Source organism: Callospermophilus lateralis, chromosome 1 (assembly GCF_048772815.1).
Source record: "Callospermophilus lateralis isolate mCalLat2 chromosome 1, mCalLat2.hap1, whole genome shotgun sequence".
In the NCBI taxonomy this organism is placed as follows: domain Eukaryota; kingdom Metazoa; phylum Chordata; class Mammalia; order Rodentia; family Sciuridae; genus Callospermophilus; species Callospermophilus lateralis.
The window spans coordinates 43,337,288-43,361,456 of record NC_135305.1 but is presented as its reverse complement, the minus strand read 5'-3'; the positions used below and the strand labels follow the sequence as shown (position 1 = coordinate 43,361,456).

The 24,169-nt window shown below is 29.7% G+C and overlaps 1 protein-coding gene across 1 annotated transcript in view; it reads left to right on the top strand.

The window, feature by feature from the left end:
- Asz1 (ankyrin repeat, SAM and basic leucine zipper domain containing 1) overlaps positions 1–22,990 on the top strand; it is a 39,211-nt gene extending 16,221 nt beyond the window's left edge. The window contains exons 5-13 of the mRNA XM_076861716.2: positions 1,570–1,681; positions 2,263–2,397; positions 4,081–4,205; positions 4,971–5,046; positions 5,972–6,028; positions 7,090–7,199; positions 18,387–18,492; positions 19,351–19,464; positions 22,838–22,990. Of these exons, the coding sequence (XP_076717831.1) occupies positions 1,570–1,681; positions 2,263–2,397; positions 4,081–4,205; positions 4,971–5,046; positions 5,972–6,028; positions 7,090–7,199; positions 18,387–18,492; positions 19,351–19,464; positions 22,838–22,990 (988 nt within the window). The remainder of the gene's footprint in view (positions 1–1,569; positions 1,682–2,262; positions 2,398–4,080; positions 4,206–4,970; positions 5,047–5,971; positions 6,029–7,089; positions 7,200–18,386; positions 18,493–19,350; positions 19,465–22,837) is intronic.
- The last annotated feature ends 1,179 nt before the right edge of the window (positions 22,991–24,169 follow it).

Here is a 24,169-nt window from a genome sequence, read left to right as displayed (position 1 = left end):
TAAAGAGAATTAAGTGGACAAGATTAAAAGCATAGAAAACAATTATGAGGCTCTTACGATAATACAGGTCAGAGAAAGATGATATGGTTTGGACTACTGCCATGGCTAACAAGGTGATGAGACGTACTCAGATGCAGAATATATCTTGAAGGTAGAGCCCGTAGGACCTCCTGGTGACTTATATATGGAGTGATAGAGAAGACTCATTACTTAGTCCTGTGTCTGAGTAATGGATTTAATGATGGCTAAGCGAAATAGGAAAGATTTGAGGAGGGACAGATTTGGGCTTTGTGAGAGGGATGTGGAATGGAAGAGAGACACCAGGAGGTCTCGTTTAGATGTAGTAAAGAATTAGAATAATTAGTTGATTCATAATTTCATAAAAAGCATGTACTTTTTATGTTTGCTGAATTATCCAGAAAATCCTATCTTCACTTTATAAAAATGGTCTTTCTTAATAAAACCACTAGGTAGGGAACATTCAAGGTAAAGGAGGGAATGTTTTAAGTTAGCATATAGTTTAGAATAAGACAATTGAATTATACCAGGAAACAGAAGAAACAGATAAATGTGTGAGTTGTTTTGTGCTATAAACATTGGTATGAAATAATCAAATTCAGAATATACCTAACACTAATAATCCTTATAGAGAAAAAATCTGTTTATAGGTATTGTAAGTAATAGGAATATCCAACATAAATTTTCTTAGATAAAAATGCAGAATTTTGAACTTATTTTATTTGTTGTTTTCTGAAGTTATTTGTTTCTAAATCAGATATTGAGGGGTGATTAAGGAAGATTGGTCCCAGAATATCAGATCCCCTTTGAAAATAGGCTATGTGTTAAATTCAACCCAAGTAGAACTGATAGAATATTCTAGTGTCCTTTTGATTAAGGACTAAGATAACTTCCATGAGTAGTAGAGGGACTGAATTTCTAATTTTGGGAAATAATAAACTAAAGAGAAACCATTGTTCTCTTCCAGAAAGTTCTTTAAAAAAATGTTAGGCAGGCTAAATTATTGGACTGATCTCTTTCTTGATTAGAGTAAGCCTTCAACTCAGAATAAAATTATTTTATTCTTAAACTAAAATAGAATCATGATAAGGATACATTAAAAAATAAAGGAAAGTTTTAAATTTTACATTTTTTGGCAATTTGCCAAATAAAATGTAATAAGCATTTAGAATTAGCAAATCCAGTAAAGTAGGAGCCTTATTTGTAAAATTCATCACTGTATTCCCAGCATAAGCATAGTGCAGGTAACCTAATAATTTCCTAGGTGAATATATAAATTATTAAATCATTAGAAAGTGTGGTTTAGTGATATTTTAATATTTTTCTTCACTAGAGGGTGCTGTGTTAGCATTCAGTACTTTAAGTGTAATCTCTTTTTTTATATTTACTTTATGCTAGAAATTAAATTTTTAAATCACCTGACTTATTAAATGCTTTTATGCCTTTTTTTGCTTTCAAAATAATACTGATAGTATTGTATATAAATTCATGAAATTGAGCAGTTGTTAATGGCAGTCTTAACACAAATTTTCTTTATTTCCTCCTCCTTAGAAGACTTATGACTCCTATAATGTATGCTGCACGGGATGGTCACCCTCAGGTTGTTGCTCTCCTTGTTGCACATGGAGCAGAAGTTAATGCCCAGGATGAGAATGGTTATGCTGTAAGGAATGCTTTTACAATATTTGTTTTTAATTTTTGCTATTTTGTTATTATTGTTTACAATCTACAAAATAGATATTTGGTTGTTTTATTACAAAGAGGGTTTTTAAGAAGTAATAATTATAGAAGAGCTAGGATATTATCACTGGTGAAAAACAGCAACAAATGAATAGAAAAAAAGGAATTATTTGACTCTTGTAGTCATTATTCATGACAAAAGTTATAAAGTACAACAAAACCTGGACTCTGAATATACTAAGGATTCTTTTTTTGTAGAAAACATTTTGGTGATTGGCAAATAAATCATTTTGTTCCATAACAGTGCCTAACTTTAAAATATTATTTGGTTTTATAAAATCAGTGAATATTGTAATCTGCTTTGCAATTATAGCGTAGGAAGTATGTTTACATTACAATGTGGGAAATATGTTTACATTATATTGTTAAATAAAAAGATTGCATCATCTTGTTAATTAACCATTTTCTCTTTTTTATTGTGCCATTAATACTCTTGGAAACATTTTCTATCTATCTCATGTATACTCCTTCTCTTTAAGCAACCCGCTTTTCCTCCCCTTATAGGCTTTAACATGGGCAGCACGTCAAGGTCATAAAAATGTAGTTTTGAAGTTGCTTGAACTTGGAGCTAATAAAATGCTACAAACCAAAGATGGAAAGACACCAAGTGAGATTGCAAAAAGAAATAAACATCTTGAGGTAGCCATCTATATGTTAAAGTAATTTTTCTGTGGTATGTCACATTATCTTATGTAGAACTTTTATGTTATTTTGTTGGAATTCACAAGTGTAATAGTAGTTTTTCAAATATTATTAAATGTATAAATAATTTTTTATCCAACCAATTAATATTTTTCTACTATTCATCTACTAAATTAAGACATTTATAATGTGATAAATTATATAAAAAGATATTGTTCTTCCTGTGTTGCTAGTAATGAAATTAGACTAACATTACAAACTGGTTTAGATTTTTTTAAAATTAACTTACATATTTCAACAGTAAAGTATCAAGATGGACTTAAAATGTTGTTGTATAATTTTAATTTGTAGATGTTAGACAATTTAAACATTAAATCCTTTAAGCAACACTTATTGCTGTATGTGTGACAAGCTATGTGGTAAAGTGATAACATACTCGGGTGTATGATCTGCTGTCATTCAGATTTTAAAACTCAATGATAAATATTTGCCATATATTAAATTAGTTTATGAATACAAACTTTTGGTTTGAATATTAAAGCTTTATCCAGAGGTCTGTACTTTCCAAGCATAGATCAAGTACAATACCATTGTAAATTAAGTTCAAGAGTTCATAACACTGAGATTCTAAATTTTAAAGTATATGAAATTCTGCAGATTCTATCACATAATTGTCAGACAATGCCACTTATACTGCATGTAAAATAACTTTCATTAATTTTTGAGCAGTCTAATAAACATGCATATTATTTTCCAAATAAAATGTACATTTCTAAAATTATTCTAGAGTACAGACTAATTGCTAAAGTCTTGCAAAATTTCAAAAAGAAAGCCCACAAGGTAGTGCATGCCTGTAATCTCAACAACTTGAAAGCTGAGGCAGGAGGATGGAGAGTTCAAAGGCAAGAACTGCAGATTATTGAGGCACTTAGCAATTCAACAAGACCTTGTCTCTAAATAAAATATTAAAAAGGACTAGGATGTGTCTCAGTGGTTAAGCACCTCTGGGTTCAATCTCCAGTATACTAAAACAAAAAAATCAAAAAGCTGTTTGCATTATTTCCTCTAACCTTTGAAAATTTGAAGACTAAAAATTGGTTTACTACATTAAATTTTGGGTAGATGATACTGAATTTGATATAATATTTAAGAGCATCACAGGTCATATTGAATCATAAATCATTTATTAACATGAGATTTGATATTATATTTTGACTGATTACATGACATAGCCTTGAAATTAGATTGTAAAACTAAGGAATTTTACCACATTGCTTTGAGGTATATAGTTGAGATTTGTATATATTTAAGCAAGTTTATTGCTTCCTTCCCACTTAGCAATGTATTTCAAGTACTACCTTACTACTTAATCATTCTGAGTCATTTGTTAAAATGGTGTTTTAGTTTTGTATTATGTATTACTAAAAATACTATTTTCTTTCTCTAATTTTACTATTTTGAATTAGTTAAAACTCTTTTCTGGTTATTTTAGGTCAAGAAAGCATTTACTTGATTTTATAAAAGTTATTTTCAGGGCAACAGGTCATGAAAGTTCTGACCCTTACACCTTGCTAAAATTTTATTTTCCAGTTGAAAATTAATCATATGTCATTCGTTTTAAGTGCAATTATAGTATATAAAAATATTAACTGTATTTGACTAATTTGTGAATCTTTTCAGATTTTCAACTTTCTTTCGTTGACTTTAAATCCTTTGGAAGGAAAGCTTCAACAGCTAACTAAAGAAGAGACTATTTGTAAACTATTAACAGCAGATTCTGATAAGGAAAAAGATCACATATTTGGGTAACATATTTTAGTTCAATGGAATTCCTATACAGAAGTTAAAAATGCATGCTTTTACTACTTATAGTAAATGTGGTGACTTATTTAAGATATATGATATTTTAAACTTTGACAGGCATTTTTAAATATCACTTAGAAATGTCTGGATTTTAAGCGCATTGTTCTTCCTAATTTTAGAGGGTTTTATTTATGTGTACTAATATTAATCATATAACGACTTTGGCTTTAAATGTAAACTTTTAGTAAAATACCAATAAAATTTATTTTTAAGGGATTCAACTTCTGTGTTTGTATTCAAACTGTATTATCCTTTGCTTCTGAGTATTTTTAGCATATTACTCATTTTTTAAACTAAAACTAAAAATATTTTTTCCTGAATACTATTTTTTGGTATATAACCATAAACCATTCTTTATCCCATTTAAACCTAATATTTAATTTTTACTTATCACAATTGAAGAGATTTTTACATGCATAAATTTTACAAGGAATATGTGTTAATGAATATTTTCATTCTTAGGAAAGATGAACTACATTTTACCATCAGCATTTTCTCTCATATCATTGTTTAGGAAACCCTGCTTTGGGTTGAGGGTGTAGCTCATTCCTTTGATACATCATCAAATCTGGAGTGTAAATTTACAAATATATTCTATATAGACTCATTCTTACTATTCTATTTTTTTCTGTAAAATATAAGTATATATTTATTAGTTGTACATTTATGGTCTGTTCTGAAATTGACATTGCTATAAATATGTATAGTTCATACACAGCATTTGGAGATCTGGAAATATTTTTACACGGTCTTGGACTGGAACATATGACAGACTTATTAAAGGTGAGATTTTGGGTAAACTACAATGAGTTTTATATATATGTTGATTTGTTGTTTAACCTAACATTAAATTTCAGTTCATAAAGATGCCTATGAATTAATGCTATACCTTTTCTGCATAATTTGCAATACATCTCATTTTAAACTTGTAGTAAGATTCCCCAAATTTTATTATTATAGATAGTTAAATATAAAGTTTATGCTGGTTGAATTTGACAACTTTTGCCAGCTATCTAAGTCCTCTGTAAATACATAAGCCATTTGTTTTTGAAGTTGCTGATTTTCTTGTATAGAACACTAGAAGCATGATTTTAAACCAAACAAACCTGACATCAGATTCTTGCTCTGGTTATTGACTGAAATACGTTACTTAAACATTTTTTTTTCCTTAAGAACAGTAGTAGCTAACATAAGGTTTCTTGAAAGTTAAATTAGATCATATACCAACCATTTCCTGGGTGCCGTAAGCATACATTGTGGATTTGAGTAGATGAGAATTACTGTGAGGATACTGAAGTAGTAAAGTAGTACTTAAAATAGATTCCCCTTAGGAATGTGCACATTCTGTTCAGATGTTTTAGAGTTGGGTTTTATTGTACAATTTTGAAACTTTTCTATTTGGAGAACTCCAGTATAAATATAATTTCTATTCCATTTTATAGATCTGTTTTCATGTAAGCAAAATTGAAAAGTAATTTGAAAGTAATCATTTTATTTGAATCTGGAATACTAGTTATATTTATACTTTTTTAAGTGAATATATACTATCTACCCAATAGTGTAGTTCTCTGTCTACATCTCTATCCCCTCTAGAAAGCTGGAAGTGGTTTAAGAGTACTACAGTTAACAATCTAATATACACTTACCTACTTTGCTTTTTACTATTTATATTGAAAGGTGATGGGGTTTTATTTTCCCTTTTCTACAGGAAAGGGATATAACTTTAAGACAACTTTTGACCATGAAAAAAGATGAATTTGCAAAGGTTAGTATCATTTTCAAAACTCCAGATATATTGATTTTTCTTAAATTGGGCCTCCTTTTATTTTCTATTTTAAAAATTCTAGGGTTACAGACTGTGATTGATATTTTATTAGGTTCTTGATTAAATGTGATTATGAATAACCAATTATAAAATCTGATTATAATATTGTTACTTTAGAAACATTCAAAAACTTAAGTTTTGGTTTTGTTCCTTCAGGTGGCCATGATATCTCAGTTAAAACCAGTGTTTTATTTCCAAATGTGAATAGATTTGTAAAATAGACTTCTTAGAAATAAGAGGTATTTTTTAAATGTTTGTAGGCATAGGTATGTGTCTTCCAAATAGTACCACTATTGTTGGTCTTTCAAAACTATCAAGACATTATTTTGTTCATATATGAATGTACAACCAGTGGAACTCCACATCATATACAGCCTCAAGAAGAGGATTCTAATTAGGATAAGTTATACTCCATGTATGTATAATATGTCAAAATATACTCTAGTGTCATGTATATCTAAAAATAATTTTTAAAAGACATTCAAGAACTATGTAATGTTTTGAACAACCAACAATAAAAATTAATTTAAAAAAAGACATTATTTTCACATCTAATAATGTTAAGTAACAATTCAAAAGTAATGTGAGAAATATTAAAGATACTTTAATAGGCTATCTAAAAAGCAATGATTTTGTTCCCTGAACACATTAGAAACTTGAAATTATTAGTATCACTAAAAATCAAAACAAGCATACTACTTAAGTAAATCAACTTGTATCTTGTTGATTTGACCATTATGTATTAAAATCTAGTAATTGGATTTGTTAGTCTATTGCAACTATTACATATTGCAAAAAAATTACTGTAATTAACGGTATGCCTAAATATTTTAATGATGTAAATATCCTCATTAGTTACACAATCAAACCATGTTTTAGTATATTATTTTCTAATATGTCTGTTTTTCAGGATGCAAGTAGAAAACTTCTTTAATAATTTTGAAGATTAAATTATTCAAGTATAATTATCTTAACTACACCTTAAAATTATTTCTACTTAGAATGGAATTACCTCTAAAGATCAGCAGAAAATTCTGGCTGCTGTTAAAGAACTGGAGGTAGAAGAGATAAATTTTGGAGAGTTACCTGAAGTTGCAAAGTTGGAAATCAGGTAAAATTAACTTATCAATTTATATTAATATTATTTAGACTCAACTGTTCTTTTTTAGTTTAATTTTGATCATGTCTATGTCATTTGATTTGATAATAATATTTTCGCAAGGAAACAGATTTTGGAATATTCTTTTCTCAGAAATGGGATGCTATGCTTTTCCCGGTATAGTTCTTACTCCCTTTAAATTATTTTAGATGTCAAACTGAAAAAATCAAAGTAGTGATATTTTCTCTTATGTTAATAAGAAAGCATTTCTCATATGAACATGTTCAGCCTTTACTATGTGAGAAATTGTTGTCAAGCTATAAATTTCATTTCCAATAATATAAATTTGTTAAACACTGATTGTTACTAATCCAAAATCTACTTTGAAAATAATATTTGATTTTATTAATAAATTTAGATAATTGAATGTTTTTTAACTTAATGTTTGATTTTAAAATAATTGTAGATTCACATGATATTTCATAGATACACAAGGAGGTCCCATGCATCCTTCATGCAGTTTGACCCTCTGTTTATATCTTACATAACTGTAGTACAATATCCAAACCAGAATATTGACATTAGTGCAATCCAGAGTTTATTCATATTTTACCAGTTATACATGCTTTCATTTGTTTGTGTGTATATATAATTCTGTGTGATTATATCATGTGTAGTTTCATGTAACCACTCTCAATACTTTTAATATCCCTATACCACAAGCTTCCTTATCCAACCCCTTTACAGCGATGCTCATCCATTTCTCAATTTTTAGCCCTGAGCAAATGATGATAATTTGTTATAATGTTATTATTTCATGACTGTTATATAAATAGAACCATACAGTAAATGTCTTCTTAAAATTGACTTCTTGCAATCATTGTTAAGTTTAGTCAATATTTTTGCATGTATCAGTACAATAGTTTATTCCTTTTGTGAATGAGTAACATTCCATGGTATGCATTTACCATAGTTTAACCATTTATCCATTGAAGGACATTTAATTAGATTTTAGAATCTGTTTATTCTATGCTATGAATATATATTTATAGGGTTGGGGTTGTGGCTTAGTGATATAGTGCTTGCCTGGCACACATGAGGCCCTGTGTTTGATCCTCAACACCACATATAAATAAACAAATAAAATAAAGGTATTGAGTCCAACTACAACTAAAGAAATATTAATTATATATATATATACGTATATGTATATGTATATATACATTTATATTTATAAAATTCTTTCATAAAGTAAGTTTTCATTTCTCTGGATAAAATGTTCAGGAGGGCATTTTAAAGGTTTTATGGGAGCTATATATTTAGTTGTTTTGGTTGTTTTTTAACTAATCAACTTTTTTTCCAAAATGTCAATATTCTCTTATATTCCCCAACTGTATATTAGTGATCCAGTTTCTCTGAATACTCATCAGCATTTGATGTAAGCACTAATTATTTTTAGCCATTTCTATATGTGTATAGTGACAGATCATTGTGATTTTATTTGCATTTACCTAAAGGGGAATCGTGTTGAACACCTTTTCATGTCTTATTTGCCATCTGTATATCCTTTTTGGTGAAATGTCTGTCTTTTGCCTAGACAAAAGACATTATATTGGATTGATTGCTATTTAATACTGATATTGGGGCGTGGTCTATATTCAAGTCTTTTGTTGGATATGTGATAATTTTTTTTAACCTGTGATTTTTCTTTTCATCTTTCATACAGCAAAACTTAAATCTTGAGGACTAGCTTATCACATTTTCCTCTTATAGATCATACTCTGGTGTCAAGTTTAAGAAATTAGGTTCTAAATTTTTTTCTATCCTTTTTTCCCCAGAAGTTTTAGTTTTATATTTAAGTCCATGTTACATTTTGAGTTCATTTTTGTGTTGGTACAATGCAGGCTGAAGTTAATTTTGGGGCTATGGATGTCCATTTGTTCTAGCACTGTTAAAAATGTTATTCCTTCTGCAGATTTGGTTTTCATTATTTGTTAAAATTGAATTGGACTATTTGTATAGATTGTTCTGAGTCCTCTATTCTGGGTTCTTGCAGTGTCTATCCCTCTGTAAGTATAGATCGAGTATCTACTTTTATCTGAAATGCTTGGAATCATAAATATTTCAGATTTTGAAGTTTTTCGGATTTGGGAATATTTGCATAGACTATACCTGTTGAGCATCCCTAATTCAAAAATCCAAAGTGCTTAGAAATTTGATTCAGATTTCAGATTTTCCAATTAGAATAATCATGATGATACGGTATTGCTAACTGTATATAGTAAGTCTTAACATCAGGAAGAATGATTCATCTCATTTTATACTTACTCAAAATTGTCTTGGCAATCCAAAAACTTTTCTTTTCATATATATTTTTTAATTAAGCTCTTCTATGTCTACAAAACCTTTTTTAAAATTTGTATAGTAATTGTACTAATCCTACACAAAATTGAGAAGATATCTTAACTATGTTAAGTCTAGTAAATCCATGAACATAGATATCCCTACAAGTTTGAGATCTTCATTTCATCAACATTTTATAATTTTCATTACATAGGCATAAATCTAACAAATTATGTATAGAACTTAAGCATTTTATTATCTTTAGCAATTGTTAATGGTATTGGATTTTTATTTGTTTCCACATGCAGTTTATTTCCATGCTGTGATTGTAAGTACTTTATTATTGCTGAACTCACTTATTAGATATAGTTTTTTCTAGGTTCTTTGAGATTTTCTACACAAATCATGTAGTCGGCAGAGAAATAGGTTAATTTCTTCATTTCCAATCTATATGCCTTTTATTTCTTTTTCTTGCTTTATTATAGTGGACAGAACTTCCAGTATTTTGTTGAATAAAAGAGGTGAAAAGTGGGCATTCTTGCCTTGTTCTCATTCTTAAGGGAAAATCACTCCACTTTTTTACTAATAACTGTGATTTTAGATACATAGAGATTTTTGTAGTAACTCTTTATGAGAAAGAAAATTTAGCTCGGTTCCTATTGTAAATTTTTTTTATCATGAAAGGTTGTTGAATTTTATCAAATGCTTTTTCTATGTCAATTGACAGTGTTATATAGATTTTTTCTATAGTAATATAAATGTGGTAAATCGCTTTGTTGGATTTCTAATTATTGAACTAGCCTTTCATACCTGGTATTAATCCCATGTGATATGGTTTATTATTCTTTCTATGAATTGTTGAATTTAATCTTGTCAGTATTTTACTAAGAATTTTTGCATGTAAGTTCATGTGAAATATTGCTCTTTAGGTGTTATGCTTTGTCTAGTTTTGATATCAGAGTAATTGGCCTTATAAAATGATGTAGGAAGTTTTTCTCCTTTTCTGAGTTTTCTGGAAAACTCTTCAGTAGGTTGTGTAGGATTAGTGTTAATTCTTTGTTAAACATTTTAATTGGACTTTTCCTGTGTAATCATCTGGTTCTAGTGAACTTTTGGAGGAACTTTTTAATCATAAATTTAATTTCTTTAATGATTATAGGACCATTCAATTTTCTCTTTTTCATCTTGGCTAGGTTTAGTAGTTTGTAGGTTTTGAGGAAATGGTTCATATCTTCTAATTGTTTGAATTTACCAGCATAAATTTGTTGCTAGTATTATTCCCTGCAATCCTTTTGATGACTGTGAGAGCTGTTATAATACCCTATTTCATTCCCAGTATTGATGATTTATGTTTTCTATTTTTTATCTGTACTTGTCTTGCTAGAGGTTTATTAATTTTATAAAGGACCTATCTTTGAGTAAAATTTTCTATTTTTAATTTTATTGATTTCTGCTATTATTATTGTTTTTTCCTTCTGCTTACTTTGAATTTTTTTTTTTTGCTCTTTTTCTAGATTCCTGAGATATAAGTCTAGATTATTTATTTAAGACATTTTGGTTTTGCTTATGTGAGTATTTAGCCTTTTTCATTTCCCTCTCAGGACTTCTTTAATTGCATTACACAATTTTTAATGTTATATGGTCATTTTTATTCATTTCTATATATACTTTCATTTCCTTTGAGACTTCTTAGATTCATGGATTTAAAAGTATGTCATGTGATTTCTATGTGTTTGGAGATTCTTGTTGTAGTTATTGATTTCCAGTTTGATTTCATTATAGTCAGAGGAAATGCTCTGTATGATTTCAAGGACTAAATAAGATTTTAAAGGTTTTGGCAGGTTGAGGAAAATTCCCCCAAACTTAATAGGATTATATTTAGTAAGGATAAATGAAGAGTTAAAAATTAACTATATTACTACAGGATGGGTTAGATATAACTAAATACACCTGAATAATCACCATAATTTTAATGGGTTACTAATTTATCTTGATAGTATCATATGCCTAGCCATGAAAAGCTATCACTCTTAGACTGCATTAATAAAAATATGATGTCCAGAATAAATAAGGTAATTTTTTCATTACACATAATACTTAACATCTGGAGGTTTTTGCTTATAGAAGGATTTAAACATAGACTAGAAAACCCATAAGGATTATTGTGCTTTAGATTATGATTATATATTTAGTAATTTTTGTAAAAATTTTTGTATATAGACATTCCCTATAGTAAAACACCTTGATTTTGGAATTCTAATAATCCATTGCCGCAGTCTGGCTGGGCACAAAATCACGAGCCACTCACAGCCTTGTAGATTCAAACAGCAATTCTTTATTCCCGAACTCACACAGACACTCTACAATCACGTTCTGGGGAAATCCATGTTCTCGGCCAAATTTCACGTTCTGGATCCCAAATACTCTCTGAATCCCGTGAGAACTCAACGGGAACTCCAGGAGCGGGCACGCCTAAGGCAGCAGGATACGCCCTATTCCCAGCAGGGTACACCTTAAACCTGGAACCGCCCTAAACCCAAGGAGAGCCCTAAACCCTGATCTACCCTAACCTGGATCTGCCCTAAACCTGGATCCGCCCTAAACCTGGATCCGCCCTGGTCCTTGAGCAAGGTCACCTTACATGCAATATCACTGCAAATGACTTGGGTCCAATATGGAGAGTCCTTCCTCTAAGCAACATTGGGTAGGCTGACAAAGAAATTGCCATGTGTCATTCCTACTTGGCAATGGCTCTCAGCAATCCATAATAATTGTTTTTCTTTTACCAAGTAATTTTTAGCTTCTCCTACTTAGCAACACTACCTGATAATCAACCTATGAGATTTTCTTTTTTTTATGGTATCTTTTGTCACTGTTTGGAGACTGCATACCAAATATGTTTTCCCTCATCTTCTGTTTCTCATTGTATGTGGTCACTTAATTACATCTTACCCAGTCTCTTTTGCTTATGTGTGCTTCTCCTAACTCATTTTTTTTCCTTTTGTTCTTTTAATAATTAGACAATTCTCATCACCATTTCCCTTTTTGTTTCATCTGGGTCAAAAAATAACCATTATTATCCTGGTTACACAAAGGCTAAAGCAGGAGGAACACAAATTGAGGCCAACCTCTTTAACTTAGTGAGAACCTAAGTAAATTAGGGAGACTCTGTCTCAAAAAGGGCTGGGGATGTAGCTCAGTGGTAGAGCTCCCCTAGGTACAATCTCCAGTACCAAAAACATAAATAATGACCATTATTGCAGATACTAAATATAGGAATAATGACTTGCAGAGGACAAATAAAAATTTTTTACCTCTAGAGCTCTTAAAAGTGCCTAGAAGTAGCTAGACATGATTATATGTCTGTAATCCCAGCTACTAGGAGGCTGAGACAGGAGGATCACAAGTTGGGTGCTAGCCTAGGTAACTATGTGAGACCCTGACTTAAATTGAAATTTAAAAAAAAAAATAGAAACATATAGGTATATAGCTCCATGGTAGATGCTTGCCTAGCATGTAGAAAGCCCGGGGTTCAATCCCCAGAAGACCCCATCCCTACCACAAACCCACATAAAGTGCCTACAAGTTCCCTTTAAGAAATCTTTACATTTTTCTGCTTCCTCAAGAGTTCTTTAATCTTGCCTTTAATACCAGGTTAGTATCATTTTCAATTTTTTAAAAAGTTGAAAGTATAGTAACAATTTTCCCTGACAAGAACTATTTATTATTTCAACATATTCCATTTTTATTTTCTCCCCAGAAATAATGTTATAACCTGGCCATATCACCATAATGACCTGCGAACTTGTTGCATATGTTAGTCTTGTTCTTCATTGCCTAGGACCTAACTGTACAAATTTTATGGAATAAATTGATAGCCAATGAATTGCAGTATTCGGTAAAATGTTAACACTTAAAAATGGAACGGTATCATCACTAGGGCAGCCTGTCTAAAGCTAACATTATAACTATTATAAACAAATGGATCTCCATTCCATTTTAGAATTTAGAGAAGTCTTTCAGGGAATAATTTATCTTATTCAGATTTCTTAAAAACTTTATTATGAAGTTTACCTGATAGACATTTCCCCTTCCCTAAAATGCATTGCAAAGAATTCCATTTTTGAAAACTTTAAAATCAGCAAACTTTGAATATGTTTGTTCATTTTCTTTACTTTTTTTTCATTATTGTTTCTGTGAAGGAATATGCCAAGTTCTACAAACCAACTTGCAAATTAAATTTTCTGATATCATTTATTTGTATGCTGTCAGAGTTGCCAGTATGAATTTTCTTTGTGGGATTTAATAGACTTAAAGAATGTGCAGAATCCTGAATGTATCATTATTAAAACTACTGAATTTTTTAAAAAATAAAACTGGCAGACATATATTCCAGGAATTTGACCCTATTATTAAATCAAAGACTTTGTTTACATGCTGTTATGAAAAATGTTGTACTTCCCATTTGTTCAAAGTCATTCTTTAGAGAAGAAATTAGTCATTAAGTCATAAGAAAACTAACAGCAAGAAAAGTTGAATTGATTGATTATAATCTCTTGGTAATGTGACCTCAACAATTTAGCTACTGATTTATTTTAAGATGCTTTTCTTGTATGGGTAAAATCTTTTACAATAATTTCTGTTCCAAGAATGTATATGCTTACTTCATTTAATTTTTTCTGCTTTTGTAGATTTGTAGAATAAAAAGGGCAATTTTAAAATGTTAGTAGCCATTCCACAGCAACTTTGAGATATTTTGAACAGAAACAATCAGTTTTCACATCTGAAATTTTTATCAATTTCTGCCTAGATCTTTCCTCTGAGCTCTGAGCTACCTGACATCCACTTGAATGTGTCATGTTTCTCAGAATTATGGATATTAAGAAACTGCTCCTTCTCCAAAAAGAAAAAAATCTACATAGATCCAAAATGTTACATGTAACATATTGTTCACCTCCATTGTTTATAAACATTCTAAGAAGTGAAGGGAGGAGAGAATGTGGAGGTAGGAGGATAATAGAATGAATCATACATTCTGACCCTTTGTGAATATATGATTACATGACCAGTGTAATTCTATATCATGTACAACCAGAAGAATGAGATGTTATACTCCTTTTATGTATGATATGTCAAAATGCATTCTGCTGTCATATATAACTAATTAGAACAAATAAAATATCTAAACATTCTACAATTAAAACTAAATATTTAACATCCAAAAAGTAGTTGAATTAGATTACATTGTATAATTATTTTTCTTATCAAGATTATTTTGAACCTTGGTGTCATGGAAAAATAGTTAAAATATAAGCATAAAAAGTATGATGTAAAAAACATGAAGTATAATGTCATTTGTGTACATTTCTAAGAACAGTACTGGAATAAAATGTATACTATAAAAAATATTATGGTACAATATTTTCCACTTATTATCAATTATTAATACAAGTTATTATCTTTGGATGGTAAAAATGTTGATGCTTTAAGCTTTTTCAGATATTCTACAATGAGTACATAGTACCCAAATATAATAATTTTATTATAGATTTTAAGTTTATCTTAGTGGTTGACTTCAAATTTTAAATATGGACTATCATATTAGTCTGCTTACATTGTGTTATAACAAATAACATCTAAATCTCTGTCAGTTTTACCAGTGAAGTTTATTTCTTAGTTGTTATGGATCAGCTGCAGTGGCTTTCCACATTATTATTCTGAGAACATGATAAAGGAACAGTCCAATTCTGTGATATGCTTTTTCTATGGCAAATGAAAAAAAAAGAAATAAACTAGGCAATCAGCAGAACCAGTAGGTGATTTTTTAAGCTTCTGTTCAAAAGTTACATAGTTACTTCCAGTTATATTTTATTTGACAAAGCAAGTCACGTGCCCAGGCTTCATGTTATGGGAACATAAAGTGTAATCCTCTGACAGGGATGGGTCTGGTTGTAGTTAGCTTAGTTAAAACACACACACACACACACACACACACACACACACACACACAATCAAATAAGCCATACCTATGTCATATTTGCTTATTTTGAATTCTTTAAATAGGTGCAAAATTATTTGGGCTGTCATGCAAAGTTGTGTAGATTATGCAACATATGGTTCTGATGGAGAGACACCATTCACTTAGTATAAGATAAAAAATGGTACTCTGAAGATTTTATTTTGTATGATTTGGCTGTCTATACTCAGTGGCCCTGAAAATTAGTCACAAGATAGGTATATATTTTCTTTACATTTATTAAAACTGTGGTTTTGCTAATAATATCATTTGCTTATTTGATCTGAGTTCCTATTGAGTTCCTTTCTGTTTTTAGAATAAGAGCTGATAAATTAATATTCCACATATATATCTGCAAATCATCTACTGGAATTATATAACTGATATCACTTGATACTTTGATTGGCAGTTCTCAATGGATCATAATTTCCTTGAGTTCATGAAATATATATGACATTAATTAATTACATGTTGAGTAGTTATTCTTTTTATTTGATAGTAAACAAAATTTGCATATTTAAAGAGCACTAAGTTCTAAATTATAAGTATAAATAAATGTTACCTGGAAACAAAAATAAAGTAATTAATGCTGTTGCTTGGGTAGAAGTAATGTCTTATATTCTTTAAGTTCTATATAAAGATCAGAAAGGAAATGGAATAAAAATTATATGTACTTTGAAAATACTTTTATAAATACTTTTTTTGCTAAATAGTATAAATTTTTAATTTGCAATTTGCTTATTGAAAGCAACCATAAGGTCCTTTTCATTGTTGGTGATGTGTGTGTGTGTGTGTGTGTGTGTGTGTATGTACACCTATTATGTTCATAAAGTTTATATTTTATAAAACTTAATTTTTCAACCTAATTTTTTTCAAGCTAAGAGATAAGACTTTTCCTAAATGAAAATATTATATACATTCTTGTAAGGTGTCTTAGAGAAAAGTTTGCTATTAATTTCACTTAAGGCTGACCTTGCTTGCTTTTTATAACCTTTCCTCCCAGAAATGGTATAAAAGAAACTTTATATAGTTTATATTGAGAGAATTCTACATCTAAAAATTTCTGTTTGGATTTAAAAGTATCATTTGGTCCTATAGCAATAGATTTTGTGTCCATTTTTATTTTAGTAGATACTATTAAAGCCTTCTCCAGAAAGGTCAGCTCATGAATTTGTTAATTCTTGATGTTAATGATCTACTTAATTCTTGTCATTTTGGTAGAATGTAGCATTTTGAATTCCCATTATTTATTATCTTTTCAATTTTTGATTCTTTTTCTCTGAATGGGCTGTTCACATCCTTGACTAACTTATCTATTAAGTTGTATATCTTTGTACTTTTCACTGTAAATTAGTTTGTTACTGAAACGTCAATAGTAGCATCTTCTTTTAGCCAAAATCAATGGCGTTACCTTATTTAATGTGCTTAACCTTTTCTTCTTGAAATCATCACCTTTACTGGAACTCTTAACAACTTTTAACTCCTTATTTTCTTCTACTTCTAAAACTGGTTTTCTTTTAATGTCTTTTTTTGTTCACTTCTATCAATTCTCCTCTCTTCATAGTATGCCCTTTTTCTCTGTCTTCTTTGTGACCGTAATTTTGATTTCTGTTGTCCAAATCATTATGATTTGTTATTATGTTCACAAGAAAGCCTGAATTCCAATTAATGGTTAGTGAAAATAAAAATGTAACTTTTCCCCCACGAAATTCACTGAACCTCTCTCTGAATTATATCTAATCTCAGGAATCCATAGACTTCAGGATAAATACCTTGTCAGACCTACATTATCTACTACTTACTAGTGGTTGCCACCTGCCTGTCTTCATTATCATTGCAGTTATTAGCATAATTAAGTCTGCTTGAATGTAAACTGTTTGCTAGACAAAATGCTTTATATTGCCTCCTGCAGTCCTCCTGAAAGTGCTGTTGTCACCATTCTAGAGATATGGAAACATTTGGCTCGAGATTAGGCTTGCTCAGGTTCATAAAGCTAGTAAGTATGGAAGCTGATTCCAAACAGGTTGACTCTTGATGCAAGAGTCCGTGCTCTTAATTATTATGCCACAGTGTTTTCTCTTCATCCCCCATTCTCACCACCACCCATCCTTAAATTCAGTTCTCTGCTTGGCACCAACTTTTATCGAAATCAAATAACTGAGAATCATCCTAGATTCTTCCTTTTATTTCACATGCAATCTATCGTGAAATTTTTCAAATTATTATCTTAAAAGTTTGTTAAACTACCACTCAACCTCCTCCTTCCAATGAGACTGTCAGACCTTAGTTTAAGCTTTCCTTCATCATCTCTTAGATGTATCTTTCTGTTAGTCTCCCAGCTATTCTCTCTAATTTGATTTTTGTATTCCTTTAATCCACACCACTCTTTCAATAAACTTTCTTCTACAAAAGTCAGATTTTTTTACTTTCTTGTTTAAAATCATTTAATAACTCAATTATAGATATATCAGTTGTAAACTAGCATTAACATTAGTGGTTGTTGGAGAGGATTGGAAGAAATAATGCACGTAAAAATAAGTATTAGAGTATCTTCGTATAGTAGATATTCTATTATTGGTTCCTTCCTTCTTCCTATAAATAACAATTTTATAGTTGTGTGTCTTCATTCATCTTGAAGTATGAGATCCTTATTATTGAAGACTTATTTTTTCCCTCTTTTTTTAATTGATGTAATTCAGGGCCTAATTCAGTTCCCAATACATATTACCTAGTCTATTTTAAAGAATCTGTTAATTTTATAACTAGATATTTTTTGTATCTAGCACAATAGAAGGAAGTAAATTGCTCTTAAGTGATTTCTGTTTGTTTTCGTTCTTTAGTGGTGATGAGTTCCTCAACTTTCTTCTGAAATTAAACAAACAGTGTGGCCATTTAATTACAGCTGTGCAGAATATCATTACTGAGTTACCTGTAAATTCTCATAAGGTATTATATCAAGATTATTAAGTGAAAAAAAAAGTATGAATACTGAAGAAAGTTCATGACAATTCAATAAAAAGTACTAATCTGGTAAAATTATATCAGTTGTTCAATGTAATATCCAATTAAGTAAATTAGTTTAATATTATTCCTTTATGTACTGATTAATTGAAAAAATTTGTGTTCTCACCCTCAGGCAAAGGAAAATGAATCAGAAGAAAAATTAAACCAATCTATGTATTGAACTTCCCATTTGTTCTTAAAGTGGATTTAATTGTTTAAAATATAAAGTGACAGGAGACCCAAGTGAAAGTTGAAACAAAACAGTGTGTTGAGTGTTATTAAAAAACTATTATCAATATAAAGTTGTTTTAGTTCAGGGAGTTTTAGAGAGAAAGTGTAAGTGACCAGCTAAAGCAAACTTATTTTCTAGAGTTTTTCACATGATTAAGGTTTTAGATGTTTGTCTTAGTAAAAAAAAAAAAAAAATTAAATGCATTTTTTTTCCTATGATCTTATGTAATACTAGTATGGGAATCATTTCATGAAAGTTAAAAAACTTTCATGAGTTGATTTGTTCACCAGAAATATTATCACGTTAATTTCTGTGTTATATGTAACTATACTTAGGAAATGCATTTAGCAATCTGATTTAACTATTTGCATAAAATTACTGATTGTTTATATAAAATTACTATTTATATAAAATTACTGACTTCTTTTTGGTGTCAGGATTTATCATGAAAAACAATCCTTCTCAAATATATAATGTAATGTTTAGAAATTCTGTATAACCATTGTGCATGTAAAGTTAGATAAAGTTGTTTCCATTATTTAAAATGTAATTTTTGAAAATATTAACAGATAGTACTAGAATGGGCTTCTCCCCGGAATTTTACTTCAGTTTGTGAAGAACTTGTTAGTAATGTTGAAGATTTGAGTGAAGAAGTCTGCAAACTAAAAGACTTAATTCAAAAGGTATGTACTTAACATTAAAAAGGGGAGCGGGTAATTATGGGAAATGTTTTACAACAAAAAATGCTTGACAATGGAGCAGTTCTGATAAGAGTAACAAGTAGAATACTTAGACAAGTGGGAAAAGGACAATATTCAAAGTAAGAAATATACATGGAAAAAAATTTTGTTAGTCATTAAGGTAATACATACTAAAGAAACAACATGTCTTGTGTTTGATTAGCAAGGAAAAGGGTGTCGCTCCAGGGATATTCTTTCTAAGTGGAGTTTACCAGACTGATATTCTCAATGAAACTTGTGGCACACTTTTCAAAAATGGTCTGGTAAGATGTTCCAAAGACTCTAAAAATATTTCTATCTTCAGTAGTTATATAGTTGCAAAAAGGCCAAAATGAAATATAGCTCTATTAATATAATGGTGGATGAAATATTTCTTCTATTGGCCAGACTTTCTATATTAATTTGTAATTTAATTTCTGTTTTTTAAAGAATGTAGGTCTTTTGGGTTCTGTTTTTATATTCACATAGAAGTATATATCTGGTTTTACAGGCAGGTAATTTAAAGAAAATTAGCTATACCAAGATCTGAACTGCTAAAAATAGGAACCTTTATTGAAGGAGAAGAGAGTAAAGGAAAACATTTAGAGGCAACTAAGGAACTCATTTCTGAGTTCTTCATGTCTATTTAATAAATAAATTTTATTTCTATAATGCTTTTGGATGTATATTATGTGAAAGTTAGGTTATATATTAAAATTTTACAGCTTCTACTTATAATTCATTCAACATGTTCACTAATAGTATATCAAAAAAGATATTTTCCTCAGGCTGGGATTGTGGCTCAGTGGTAGAGCACTAGGTTCTACTACTGTAGACACTGTGAGACACTGGGTTGAATTCTCAGCACCACATAAAAATAAATCAATCAATAAATAAATATCCATTGACAACTAAGAAAAAAAATTTTTAATGGTATTTTCCTCAAAATAAACTTTATACATATTTCAGCTAGTTTTTAGTATATCAAAAAAGGTATTTTCCTCAGGCTGGGATTGTGGCTCAGTGGTAGAGCACTGGGTTCTACTGCTGTAGACACTGTGAGACACTGGGTTCAATTCTCAGCACCACATAAAAATAAATAAATAAATAAAAGTCCATTGACAAGTAAGAAAGATTTTTTTAAAAAAGGTATTTTCCTCAAAATAAGCTTTATACATGTTCCAGCTAGTTTTTCATTCTGACTATAATAATGTTTAATCAATAGGAGTCTTTTAAAAGTGAGAATAAAAAATGTTGTGAAGCAAATTTTCTACAAAATAATAGTGGGAAGAAGATATTTTAAATGGGGAAATAAGCAATAAATTTTATAATTTTCTGAGAAAATAACTCTTCAGTCATGAAAGAGGTATTTTAGAAGTTGTGTTCTGACTTTATTCATTCAACTAACATGGGAGTGCCTGCTGTATGTCAGCTACCTGTTCTGCACAAGCTAGATAGAGCCTGAACTTGCTGACAACAAAAAATTATAGCACCATTCATATTCAATACCTCTAACTTATCTAGAAGAATATTTAACTTAACTTAATATTTTTTGTGGGGATTCAAGGAAAATTTGGAAGGCTTTGTGTATAGAAACTTCACAAAGCATCAGCTTTTAATGTAGGAAATTCCCTAAGACATATTTGCCTCAAGGTTGGTTATTAATTTGGTTTCTCCAATTCAAAGTTACAAAGATAGAGTGGATAAGTGGGGAGTGCTTATGGAGTCCTGAGATAAAATTGGAAAGAGAGAACCAGAATTTTCTGAAATGAATGAAATTAAGAACCATGGCTTTAGAGACTTACTGACTTTAAAACTTAGGTAATACATTCAAGTACCATAAATTTTATTTTGATAATGTGTACCTTTAAAGAAAATTTTCATCTTTCTTTGGCTACGTAGAAGGCCTTTTTTTTCTGTGACCTTCTCTATCTAGAATTTACAAATTTATGTATAAGGACTAGCCTTAAGAACACACATTATTAGTCTATAATAATAGCAGATACAGTTCTCTAGGCAGGAAAATCTTAATTTTTGAGCAAGCTATGGATTTTTTTTGAGATAAGTTTTCAAGTAGTAATTATCATAATGGGATTTGACTTAGGAATTATTATGGTTTCCAGGTTTGGAATATATTATTATGCTTGTTAAGTTTATAATATTTCAAAATTTACCAATAATAACTGAAGGAGATTTTTAAAAAAAGAAACATGAGTTATCACAGATAAATCTATGGAAGTAACAAAGAGAGAGGGTGGGAGAGGTCAAGGCTAGACTTTAACACCACATCACTCTCTTTCGAACCAACACACTGACAGCTCCTGTCAGAAAGGGTCATTCTAAGTAATTGGTTAATAAAAGGAATGACTGTCTCAGGATTCAGTAAATGGAGCATCAGTGTCAAAAAGGAATCTGTTGCTGAATGAAGCCATTTGGAAGTTACACCAAGAATACAGTCTTAATGAGATTGGCATTGAAGTCTGTTTTTCTGCTATAAATTTAAAATTAATTTTGCAGGCTTTTAAAATTAAATATTTACACTGTAGAATTTAGAAGTCGTTATTTCTGCTGATGTTGAAAGTATTTATATCACCACTCCAGCACAGGATGTTTCTAGTAAATATCACTCTATAAATGTGCCTGATTCTTTTTATCTCAAGGATCTTTTGGTTTCTGCTTATTCTCTTCCTCCTGACCCACCCCCAGCAGCCATTTCTCCTTTCCTTTCTTTCTTCTCTTCTTTCCTCCATCCTCCCTGCCTCCTGCCCTGTCTCCCTATTTCCCCACTCCCACACTGCATGAGGCTTCTTTAACACATTATTTGTAAAAGGACCACTTCAGTTTTTGTTGACATGTGTTTCTGCAATTATATTTAAATAAAGTATTAAGTTTCTAGCATAAGCATCTGATCTTCCAGTTTTTGTTACATTTCATCTATTGTAGGTTTGTTACAAGAATGGTTCACTCTTTTTTAAGACATTAATTGGTATTTAATATGAAAGTAAATAAATATAAATTGTTATTCCTCACAGGTAAAATACAGACTTTAAGTTAACATTAAAGAAACTTTATCTCACGACTTAAAAACACCATTTTAAAATGTGATAATCTATGAAAGCATTTATTTTTAAAGTAAAATTAATAATTTACAGCAATAGGATAATGGTGAAAGACTTTCTTTCAAGATATGTGTTCACTTTAAATATTCATCAGAATCTTGAGTTGCCCCCCCCAAAATCAAGCAAATTAATATGGATTTACTTTTTCAGGTCAAAAGGTGTTTTATTTTCAGTTTATTGCATATTAACTCTTTTCTTTTTTCCATTCTAAATCTTAGCTGCAAAATGAACGGGAAAATGATCCAACTCATATACCATTAATGGAAGAAGTATCTACATGGAAGAGTAGAATTTTGAAGAGGACAGCTATTACAATATGTGGTTTTGGGCTGATTCTTTTCATTTGCAAGCTAACTTTTCAGAGAAAATAACCCTAATATTTGTTTTAAATTATGTCTGTATGTCTTATTCAAACTATCCTCATTTGCTTTTAATAACCATCTGTGGTACAATATAACTTCATTCTTTGCCTGTACTCCATAGGAAAATTATGATAATATGAAGCAGAGAGTTTTTCTTTAGAAAGTGATTTGTCAATTTGAGTTGTAAATATAGTTTATAATTTTGTTAATTTTGATCAAGCAGTAAAGTATACATAATTCTTTAGTTTGAACATACAACTAAATCACATTCAAAATAAAAGTTTTATCTAATATTCTTTATATTTTAAAGTGTGTTCCTTTGTCATTGATAGTCTTAGAAAATTTGCAAAGAGTTCATAAGTCAGTAGCTTTATTTTAGTCCTTATTTACTTCTTCTGTTACTACATAATAAGGAATTTCTTACTACATTTTTTGAGATATTTTTAGGAAATTATTAATTTTAAAGGCATTTCAGAAAATGCAAAGGATGAAGGTAAAATGTCAAAACTTTTAATTATGTATTAAGTATGTAGGAAAAATATTTCAATGCAAAGTACAAAAGCAGAAAATCATAATAGTGTAAAAAGCACAAAGTACATTAGAATTTTTAATGGAAAATATTTCTGAAATATGACAAATTAGGTATAACATTCTGACAGATATTATGAAAGTAGAATATGGCATATATTTCTCATAAGATGTATTTTATCATAATCAAAATATTGATATTCAGATTTTTTAAATGAAATTAATAAATTAATAAAAGGACAGGCACAATTTAGCGGGTAATATGGTATTTAAATCTTGCTTAATTTAGTGCCATACTTAAACAGATGTATTTATTTTAAAATTGCTTGAGAAGTAAACATCAAGCAAAGGGAGAGAATTCTTGAAAAAAATTCATGATTTTAACTCATATTTCTATAACTTTATGCTGAAAATGTAGAAATTGTACTGCTCAAAAGGAAACTGATTATACTGTAAAAAACTATGGGGAGGGCACTATCAGGGGTTTTCTTGGGGAGAGATGTGTAGATCAGTATTTGAATGTCTATGATAAGGTCTTCATAAACATTTTATTTACTTCATAGTATAGTGTTATGAGAAATATATTCCTATTTTACAGAAATTAAGTCTTAGAGACACCATTGAAGTAAATTGTTAAAATTCACACCACTAATAATACAA